The sequence below is a fragment of the Meleagris gallopavo genome, chromosome 23 (genome assembly GCF_000146605.3).
Source record: "Meleagris gallopavo isolate NT-WF06-2002-E0010 breed Aviagen turkey brand Nicholas breeding stock chromosome 23, Turkey_5.1, whole genome shotgun sequence".
In the NCBI taxonomy this organism is placed as follows: Eukaryota; Metazoa; Chordata; class Aves; order Galliformes; family Phasianidae; genus Meleagris; species Meleagris gallopavo.
The window spans coordinates 4,377,573-4,388,238 of NC_015033.2; the positions used below are offsets into that span (position 1 = coordinate 4,377,573).

General features: G+C 55.9%; 2 protein-coding genes across 2 annotated transcripts in view; one reads left to right on the forward strand and one right to left on the reverse strand.

Annotated features, from left to right (window-relative positions):
- The window catches only part of LOC104914207 (polyhomeotic-like protein 2), a 24,375-nt gene extending 23,572 nt beyond the window's left edge, over positions 1 to 803 (forward strand). Inside the window, exon 6 of the mRNA XM_010723015.1 lies at positions 582 to 803. Coding sequence (XP_010721317.1) covers positions 582 to 803 — 222 coding nt within the window. The remainder of the gene's footprint in view (positions 1 to 581) is intronic.
- Positions 60 to 10,014, reverse strand: SLC2A1 (solute carrier family 2 member 1). The gene is made up of 9 exons (XM_003212361.4): positions 9,903 to 10,014; positions 4,713 to 4,873; positions 3,875 to 4,115; positions 3,329 to 3,491; positions 3,057 to 3,244; positions 2,797 to 2,901; positions 2,516 to 2,617; positions 2,014 to 2,217; positions 60 to 1,614 (listed from the first exon to the last, which is right to left on the reverse strand). The coding sequence occupies exons 1-9, from the start codon at positions 9,993 to 9,995 to the stop codon at positions 1,417 to 1,419; spliced, it is 1,455 nt and encodes a 484-aa protein (XP_003212409.1). The 5' UTR covers positions 9,996 to 10,014; the 3' UTR covers positions 60 to 1,416.
- Positions 10,015 to 10,666: the final 652 nt, after the last annotated feature.

Here is a 10,666-nt window from a genome sequence, read left to right on the forward strand (position 1 = left end):
ATGTGCCAGTAGCTCCTACAACAGTTGCACTCAGGGGAGAAGGGCTGTCTTTTGTTTGGTTTTTTTTTAAGTTTTGTTTTAAAAGGACAGTATTTCTTGTTTTTAATATACTAAGGACTAAAATTCAGTGCAATAGATACAACTACAGTGCAGGTAATTAACTATACAAAAGTCATCCTAACCATGTACAAGCTTTCCTTAGAGTTGCTATAGAGACTAAACCTTTGCATCTGTACCTTTTTGTATACATTATACACTGTGAATATACTCCAAGAATATTTACAGTACAGTTCCTTGTCAATCAGAAGCACTATAACTTAACGTCTACTATTAACACCATTGAACAAAAATATATATAATATAAATATCTTCCAGTCTATACACAGAGCAGGAAATGTATGTATCCGCGTGGTGACTTTCGGTGACTCTGGGATCCATGTGGTGACGATGGGCAAGGTGTGCTGCAGCGTGGGACCGCCGCCCGCTCCCGGCTCCGCGGGGCTCCGGGGGACAGCGTGGTGCCGCGGAAGGCTGAGGCCACAGCTCTGTGCTGTTGCTGAACCCCTGCTCCTCTCCGCCAGCACTTCGTGCCACGGTTGACCAGTAAGGCAAATATTGCCAACAATACACCAAGAGATCCCCTCCCCTCCCATCTCAGCCCACCCGAGCGCACAGCCAGCACGAGAACGGATGAAATCCAGGCGAGGAAGCGCACGCAGCCCTCTGCTCAGAAAGGTGAGAAGCTGTTCCAGGAGCCTGCACAAGGGGAGACGGTGCTCTGCCACCTGCTCCAGTACTACTGACCTCCCCAACCTGCTCCAGGGGAAGCGCTCCGCTCCGGCACCCGCAGAGGAGCAGGGCTGTGCCCACACCTCTCATCCTCAGTGCTGCCCCAAGGCGCTCCCGGAGGGCAAGGAATCCCCATCCACCATCCCAATGGGGGGGTTGAAATCTTAGACTGCTTTAAAAAATAACTTTAAAAAAAATTCTTGGTTTAGACTTAATCAAATTACACGAATTCTCTATGATTAGAATGTTAAAAAAAAAAGTTTCCAGCTTTAAAAACTTCCTCTACGTGATTTTTCGCATGAAATAACCTATCTCTTCATTAAAAAGGGAGCCACCCTCCTGCTCGCAGAGGCTGGAGGACGCTGCTTGGTTGGTTTTAAAACATTAGTCATTGTTGCTGAATCTATCGGCTTTGAAATCCTGGACTTGAAACCAGCTAAAATCGTTCCTAGCAAAAATACAGTCAGTCACTGATGAGCCAGGCGGCCGGTGGGGGAGTCTGGAGAAGGAGCGTATGCAGAAGAGCCCAGACCCCCCGCTCCCTCCTTCCTCGTTTCTGTACAAGTATTAAAAACACTCAGGAGAGAAGTTAGGAGGTTCGGAGGAGACGGGACGCGCCGCAGCTGGTTAGACCTGGGAGTCAGCACCCAAGCTGTGGAACTCATCCGGGGTCTTGTCGCTCTGGCTCGCACCCCCCTGACGGAAGCCGGAGGCGATCTCATCGAAGGTCCGGCCCTTGGTCTCCGGCACCTTGAAGTAGGTGAAGATGAAGAAGAGGACTAGCAGCACCGTGAAGATGATGAAGACGTAGGAGCCGCAGAGTTGCTGAAAAGGAGAGCGCCAAGAAGGAGTGAGTGCGTGGACAGAGCCGGCAAAGCCTGGGGCCCTCTGGGGCTGCCAGAGTGCAGCCACCCACCAGTGCCAGGCACGAAGCAATGCACCGCAGCCTGTGCCCTCCCCACCCGAGGGACTTGTCATCTAGTGACCGTCCTGCCCCTACCCACTGCTTCAAGAACAGTGCCAGCCTGCTCCACGACGTGGCTTCCCTATGCCTCATCCCTAGGAGCATTTCCCATACCAATCTGAAAGCAAACCCATGTCACAATCCTAATACAGGTTTTAGGGCTCAGGAATCTTGTCTATATTCATAATCCAACTGGTGTAATATTAGGCTGCCTGCACACACCCCCAGACCCACTCCCCCAGAGAACAGGAGATGATTACCGCAATGTACTGGAAGCCCATGCCCACTATGAAGTTGGAGGTCCAGTTAGACAGCCCAGCAACAGCAAAGGCAGCAGGACGAGGGCCTTGGCTGAACAGTTCTGCCACAATAAACCAAGGGATGGGGCCTGGACCGATCTCAAAGAAGGCCACGAACCCAAAGATGGCAACGATACTGAGGTAGGACATCCAGGGCATTTGGTCCTATCCAAAGGAAGGAGAAAACAGGTCAGTGAGTGCGGCTCATAGGGATCGACAAAGTGTGCGGCCAGCACAGGTGAGGCTGCAGACAAGCACGGCGCTAGCAGAAGCCATGGGGTTTCTCTGGATTGGAAATGGCGTTTCCGGGACCCCAAGAGAGATCTGCAGAGAAGATCACACAGATCCCTGGGGAGAGGACATCCTTCCTCATCTCCAACCCCATCTCCCCACAAGCCACCACAGTGAGCAGTGGTGTGCAGGGCATCCTCCCTCCCACCCACCCCCAGCCCCCACCACTCACCAGCAGCGTCAGAGCAATGGTCATGAGCACTGCACACCCTGCCATCCCTGCCAGGCCGATGAGGTGAAGGGTCCTGCGTCCAGCTCGCTCCACCACGAAGAGCTGTCAGGTGGGAAGACATCTGTCAGCACCTCCAGCTGGGGAAAATCTCCTCCTCCCTTCTCCCTCCCTACCTGCACGTACTTCCTCAGGTTGCACATCACACACTCACCACTCCCCACCTCCACAAAGCCCACCAGCCCGACACAAAGCTCTCAGGCGAGGTGGAGGCCTCAACTCACCGAAACAACGGTGAAAGCTGTATTCACCACCCCAGAGCCAATGGTGGCATAGACAGGCTGCTCCACACCTGACTTCTCAAAGATGCTGGTGGAGTAGTAGAAAACCTACAAACAGAAAGGATGTGCCATGAGGAAAGGAGCCGCCTCAGCTTGGGGCTGGCACCCACCCACAAGCCGTGTACACTGCACCCAGCAGAGCCCATGCTCTTGTGGCTGGGTGGAACAAGCTGACCCACAGTGGGTCCCCGCCCCACACTCACCGCATTGATCCCTGAGAGCTGCTGGGACAGCTGCAACACGATTGCGATGAGGATGGGCTGGCGGTACATGGGAGAGCGGAAGAGCTCCATGATAGTGACCTTCTTCTCTCTCATCATTTGCCGGCTCTCCTCCTTCATCTCCTGCAGGTCGCTGCTGACATCTGTCGTGCCTCGGAGCTTCTTGAGGACTGAGGGGGGACAGAGAGTCCAGGTCAGGAGTGGCTGAGGGCCCCATGCACGGCAAGATGAGCCCAGGGATGAGAGTCACTCACCGCTCTTGGCTTTGTTCTCCTCGTTGCGGTTGATCAGGAGGAAGCGAGGGCTCTCAGGGGCAAAGGGGAGGATGATGCACTGCAGCAGGGCAGGGACAAAGATGAACCCCAGGAGAAGCGGCCAGAGCGACTCGTTTCCCATGATCAAGTCCAAGCCAAACACCTGAGAACAAGAAGTTTTGAGCCTCATCAGTGCTGCAGAGTCTCCCCTTCTCCTTTAATCCAGTTTACTGCAAGCCCAATCCAGCTCTGCTTTGTGGGGCATACACAGACACTCAAGCCTCACAGCGTGCCTACCAGAGGGGCAGAGCACCATGCTGTGTCCAAGTAGCCTATAGACATGGTGGGCATTCAAACCCTACATCTTATCTCATCCTTGTGCCTGTTGAGCCCTGCTCCATCTCTCCAGCCCTTGCTCTTCCAGAGGAGCTGTACAGAGGTACAGAGCAATGCTCCTGGGCCACTTGAAACCACAGCAGCATCAACAACCCACTGACTGTCCAGAAACAGTGCTGCAGACAGACAGACCCCCTGGACAGCACTTACTTGTGCAATGAGAATGCCCAAGACAATGCCAAGCTGGTGGAAGGTCCCCAGCGCGCCCCGCAGCGCGGTCGGTGACACCTCGCCCACGTACATGGGCACAAAGCCAGTGGTGAGGCCGGAATACAGGCCGATGATGAAGCGGCCAAGAATGAGCATCTCAAAGGACAAAGCCATCTTGGAGAAGCCCATGAGGACGGCGGCCAGGAAGGCGAGGACATTTGACATCAGCATGGAGTTACGTCTGTGGAGGCAAGGAGGGAACGCGATGAGAACATCAGGCTGAAGGGAGTATTGGGAGGGGTTGTTTAGCCACGTGAAACCAAACGCCAACACTTATGCATGAGGGAGGTGTCCACAGTCATTCCCCATGCAGGAAAGCATCCAAGGCTGAAGCGTAAGCACCACACAGGGCTCACCATCTGTCTCTGCAGCCTTCAGGGCAGTGCAGGCACATGGCCACACACCGCTGGGAAGCAGAGACACTCACAGAGTTGGGTAGAATAAGGCTGATGCTCCCCCGTGACAGCCAGACAGTTAAACAGATGCTGCCCTAAGGAGCACAACACGGTGCCGTTTTGATACACGCTTAGCTGAAACAGCAGACTCTGAAAAGGCCAACAGGGAAGCTATTAAGGGACAGACTACACGCTTTTGGCTCGCTCAGAGGGCTCAGCTCTGCAGCAGGCCAAGCCTTGGGGAGGCCAGGAAAGAAGGCTTGCCAACTCCCAGCACAGGCAGTAACGAGCTACAGAGGGTGGAAGAATGGTCTCATGAGCAAGGCATGAGCCCCAGAGCCAGGCTCTGCCACCAGGGGAGGTGGCACACGCTTGGTGCTCACCGGCCAAAGCGGTTGACGAAGAGTCCCACGGAAAAGGATCCAATCATGCCTCCAACCGAGAAGATGGCAACAGAGAGGGACCACAGAGTGGTGAGGGTGGCAGGGCTGATGGGCTCCTCGTATCGGTACAGCCAGGTGCGGTTGTAGAAGTCTTCAATCACCTGCAAGGGGGTAGAAATGAAACCACAGGGTAAGGCTGTATCACGCCAAGAGGTTCAGGTACATCTGCCTACAGGGCTGTGCTGTGCAGGGCTGGGCACGTCCACGCTCACAGCCTGCCCCAACACACACCATTTCCTTGAGGAAGAGCAGCATATGGCCAGACCCACGGCACCAACAGCATCCCACTGCAGCGGTGAATGCAGCACAGCCCCCAGCACACCTTACCCCAAGCACTGTCAGCTCAGGAAGGATGTGACAGCCCAACATAGGTACCTTGGTCCGGGCACACTGCGGCCCTTCCCACCGCCCTGGCACCGTAGGGCAGGGTTCACCAGCTGCAGGATGCAAAGCTTTGCCCAGGCTCGCTTTGAAGTGGAGCAGACACCACAGGCTCCAGCCCTGGCTGCACAGCCTGGTGTCAGCCCAGGCATAACTCCTACACCACAGCCACATGCGGCTGCTCAGATGGACTTTGTCGAGCCTCACATCCTCCGCCAGTGGCTGAAATTCCCATTCCCAGTTTCGGTGAGGAGTGAGACTCCTGGCCTCATCACAGCCGCTGCCATCCTAATTCCTCCCCGCAGGCAGCTGTACCTCCACACCTGGGGCAGCAACCCTGCCATGATTTCGGTGCTGCAGCACAAACAAGGAGGCTGGGATTGCCTGGCAGCAGGGCACCTTCACTGCTGACACCCAGGCTGGCGTGGGCACAGAGCCGAGCGCCCTTCAAAGCTTTCCCTAGCTATTACCCACGCACCCTTCTGCTAAGGCTGGGCAAGTCCTCCTCCACTCCTGCTGCTCGAGATTTCATCTTCATCACCAGTGCCATGAATTCCTCAGCCTCAGCCCAGCCACCTACAGACTGCGGGCAGCTCCCCACCGCCCTGCAAGCCTCAGTCACAAGGCTTGGCCCATCTCTTCCCCATCACAAGACAATGTGTCACCGAGCAAGCCCTGGTTTGCCGGCACGTTCCCATTAAACCCAGTGCTCCTTTGCTTTCCACTAGCTGGGAGCCACCCAGCTGCAGGCTGGCAGCAAGCTGATAGCACGGCTCGGATCTGGGAGGAAACCTGACGGGATGCGCAGCGAAAATGCAGCCAGACAGGTTTGGGCTCGTCCTGCCAAGGCTCAGCGCTGCCAAAACGCCTCCAAAGCCATCGCAGGAAGGTCGGGCCGTCCTCGGGTCACCGCAGGCAGACAGGGATACAGCGAGAGAGAGGGGCTGAGCAGGGCTGCAAGAGCTGCTTGGGTCCCTGTGTATTTCTAAAGAAACACAGCCTTCCAGAGAGCTCCAAGCAAGCCAGCGAGAGCCACGCTAGCTCCTTCCCAGAGCAACACGTGTGCCCTGCAGAAATAAGGGCCCCGACACTGTCCTTACTAATAGGGAGCTCCACTGGCCACATGGAGGAAGGGCTTCATGCAGCTCTTTGACAAAGCGATGGGTCCTGAGGCTTCTCCCTACCTAAGGTCACCAAAACATTTGTAACTACATTTGGAGCACGCACCAGAAAAAGAGAAAAACCCACTGCCTTAACTGAGCTGCACGCAGCAGCACAACTTGGAGCTGCCATCTCCCTGCCATGCACAGGGCAAAGAGCAGGTTTCATCCTTCAAGATCTTGATTTCTCTTCCCAGATGATAAAGGAGGGCCTGAAACTCCAAATCCTGATTATTAGACACCTGAAAATTGCGTTAGGGAGGAAGATGGTTGAAGGGAAGCTGTGTTTAAAGCTCAAGCTGGGCAGAGAAGCAATAAGCTTGCCTTCTCTAGCAGGAACTTAGTGGCTGCAGTTATTTAACAATTTATGTAATGAACGCACCAGCGTGATGTGGGCTAAAAATAGGGCCTGCAATGGGACCTGGGATGCAGCTCCACACAAAGCTGGATCAGGTTGCAGAGGATCTTCTCCAGAACACCACAAGTGGAATTTTTATCACCAGCAGCCCCGATTCATTGCTTTACAGCCTCACAGGGAAGACAAACGTGACTGGGAGAGGCCGCACCAAATTCCTGCCTGCCTGCCTTCCCCAGAAGCAGAGAGGAATTCAAGTGATGGCCGATGCCCCAGAGCTGGCCAAGCCCGGCTTCCTCTGGGCTGTGGTTTTGCTGCTCCTCCCTGCACTGTGAAGGCCCAAGGGGTCAAACAAACAGCACTCCAAATCCCTCCTCCCAGCCCCTTTCCCTGTGCAAAAGAAGCCAGTGGGGAACCCTACCGTGAGCCGATTGCTGGGAGGGGATGAAAAACCCTTTTGAGCTTAACAGGAGAGGAAGAACGAGGGGGGCATTACAATTTGCAAAGGCTGTTTGTGCCTCCCTGCCTTCCTCCTTCCCCCGCTTCGTTTCAGATGGGTGTTTTCACCAGCCCTCACCTGCTTTCACACCATCCCCTCCACGCATCACCTCTACCACCGCCCCGCAAGGAACAAGCAGCTGTTTCAGCAGCATGGACTATATTGGGAGGACCACAAAACCAGCATTCAGCCCTTGCAGCAAGAAAGGTCCCTTTCTTGGCTGTTTTTTGGTGAGGCAGCTGGACACCGGGAATGGGTGCAAGCAAACCATGTGTGCATGCATTGCTGAAGCCAAGAGATTGGTGCACAATTTCTGCAGTAAGAGGGCATCCCAAAGTGCTTCCCCAGCTCTTTTGCATCCCAAAGTTTGCTGGAAGGCTCACCCCCAGCACAGCCCCGGGAAACTGAAACAGCACACAGACCTTTGTGTGCCACAGGTCTGCACGAAGCAGAGCTCCCAGCACTGAAGGCACAGCTGGGCACCATCCCCCAGGCTCTGTAAGATGGGGGAGCACATCCTGTGAGAAGGTCTTACCCATCCCTTGCCAAACATCTGTCTGCTTTTCCCCCCAAATCTGGTGCTGCTCCAAGGGAAGACCCCACAGGACAGTTGGGATGCGCTCACACCCGCTCGGCAGGAGGCCAGCAGGGCAGGCTGCAGAGCAGCCCCTGCAGCCACCAGGAAGATAGAGACGTAAGGAAGTGACTCGCATCCCCGTCCCAGGCACCGAGGCAGGCAGGTAGGGCACTGATGCAATGCAGTAATTACAGCACGTCTGCTCCCCGAGGTCCCTGAGCACTCAGCAGTGCATCAAGAGCCGCCCTGCGCAGGGCTTTGGGGATAGGGAAATTAGAGCAGATGTCATACAGGGCTCCTCAGCTCACCACGCTGCTCCTACCGCTGCACTTTGGCTCAGGCATGAGGCACACAGTGCTCCCCAGCCCCTGCCCTGCAGAGCCCATCACACAACATAAAGTCCATCAGCCAGCACAGGTGGGCTGAGGTGCCTGGAGACAATGGCAAGGCCACTCGCCTCCACTAAAAGGACTCCTCTTTCCACACATGCAGAGTTTGGCAAGTTTTTTTGCGTAGAGTCTTTTCCCCTTCACACATTTTTCAGTGCTCAAGGTGTCACGCTGCTGTTTGTGCTCCAATGCAACGTCAGAAGACCTTGCAGCCCATCCACCAATCCCACCAGTAATAGGATTAATCCTCTCATGGCACAAATTCTGCCTTGGAGTTTTAATTATTCGGGGTTGTGCACTGGAGGTTTGGATGTTTCAGCTCTCCCCACAGCCCAGGAACAGCCAGTTCCTTCGAGCAGAGCAGCAGCTGAAGCCCAGTTTGTCTTTCAACACCTTGCCCTGGCAACCGAGCTTTGCCCAGGGCATGTTACAAGCACAATAGAGAATTTCTGAGCTCACACTTCCAGGGCCATAAAACTTCAAAAGGCAGTTCAGGGGAGCCCAAGTTTCTCAGGGCCCCCAGATCCCCACCAGATGCCTGGCCACAGAAGGGTCCTGGCTCCTGCTAACTGTGGTACAGGAAGGAGCAAATTCCTAGTGCTGTTCTTCATCCTTTGCACACAGCTTGTGCTTCGTCTGTCCCAAAACACACATTCACCTCCTGGGGACATTTGGCCTTTGGTGGCTGCGGAGAGTCCCCCCTCCCCCCATATCAGCTCCCCCAAGCATCATGACACTCTCACCCTTTAAGACCCCGATTAGTTGGTAATGCAAGCTTCCCTTTGGGGGAAGGGTATAGGATCTCACTTCGCCCCACTGTGACCACCGCCACCGCCCCACAGAGCCCAGCAGCTGGGGGACAGGCTCAGGTCCCGGCAGCGGGATAGAGCACGGCACGCCACAGCCCAGGTGAGTTATTGCTCCCACACCCAGAGCACGGCCAGCCCTGCCTTCCCCCTCCCTGGCCGCCACCGCCCGGCGCCTGCTGAGTCAAGGCTGAGGCAGCTCTTGGGCATCCCCCCACCGCGGTGAAAGGGTGCGGGCAGAGGAAGCGCCGGGTGCCTGCCCTCCTGCAGCCCTCACCTGGAGCCGGTGGGGGAGGGGGGTGGAGGACTGGGGGGGGCAGGGTGAAGGCTTGGCAGGCACAGGAGGCCGGGGGCACCTCACTTTCTTTTGGAAGAGGTTGGGCAGCTCCTGCAACCCCAACCCAGCGGTATCCCACAGCCTCTGCCGGAGCAGTAATTATCAGCCCCTCCCCACGCAGGCAGCCCACCGGGGCTGTTATCTGCACCTGTGGGGCCGTGTGGGTGAGTGCTCCCAGGCTGACTTGTCCCAAACTCCTCCATTGCTCGCCCAGCAAAGCCACACCAGAGAAAGTGCTGCAGTTCTCATGGTGTGCCTCGTGTCCGGACTCTGACTCTCAGCCACCGGAGCTCCCCCGGCCGCCCAGCAGGGAGTCACTGCTCGACAGGACCAAGATCCTAATTAGCTTCCAAAATCTTTGCTAAGGCTGAGGTTAAAAGTTACACCAACCCACCCCAAGAGCCTCTCAAGCACAGGCATGTAGTTCCCAAGAACAGCCGGCAAAACAGTAAGCAAAAAGGAAACTAATTCTCCCAGGAACACAAGAGCTAAATAGCTCCTTAACAAATCCCATTAGGGCGGTAAGCTTCCTAGCAGGATGTACTATTTCGGCCAGGCTCAGGGCGGATGCACAAGGCAGGATGGAGGTGTGTTTGTTTTTACACCCAGCACCGCTCCGCTCTCACCTTCTGTGGGGCATTGATGACACCAGTATTGTAGCCAAACTGCAGCGAGCCCAGCACCGCTCCTCCCACGGCCAGCATCAGGCGAGCTGTCATCTGCAGAGAGAAGCAGCAGAGGGTTATGTGCGCCCCGCAGCCCTCGAGGAAATGAAAGGGAAAGCCCTCCCCCCCCTCCCCAACCCCTGCTTTCCCCAGCTTTCACGGTTTCCTGACACACACGTGGGCTGAACAACAAACAGAACGACGGACGCCGTTTTGGGGTCCCAGGGATTTATTTATTTTCTTATTGTTGCCTCCTGATTGGGGCCAGAAGCACAGCCCTGTCGGCATGACCGCACGCACCACCACATCCACGTGCCAAGAGGCACAGATAACCACAGACCGAGCGCACCGCGACGTCCCCGGCTCGGCACTGCTTGGCTTGGCCCGTCCCTGCCTCCGTTCCTGGGGACATGGCAGCAGCCCGTGGCTTCCGCCTCTCTCCCAAGCACCTGGGCTGTGCTATAAGGCTCTGCACCCCTGCTCTCTCAGATCTGGGGCAAAAAGCGCTTCCCACGAACTGACCGAGGGCAGCAGAGCCACCCAAACCTGGAGTCAACCCCACACCTCCACCCCATCACCGCGTGAGGATGCCCTGCCACTAACAAAGCATTGTCAGAGCCCAGCTCATCGTTTCCCAGCAATTATCCAACACCTCAGTGCCTCTGGCTGTTTGGCAAGCCCTCGCCCACCTCCCCTTTCTCCTGCTTAAGCTCGGCAACAATCGG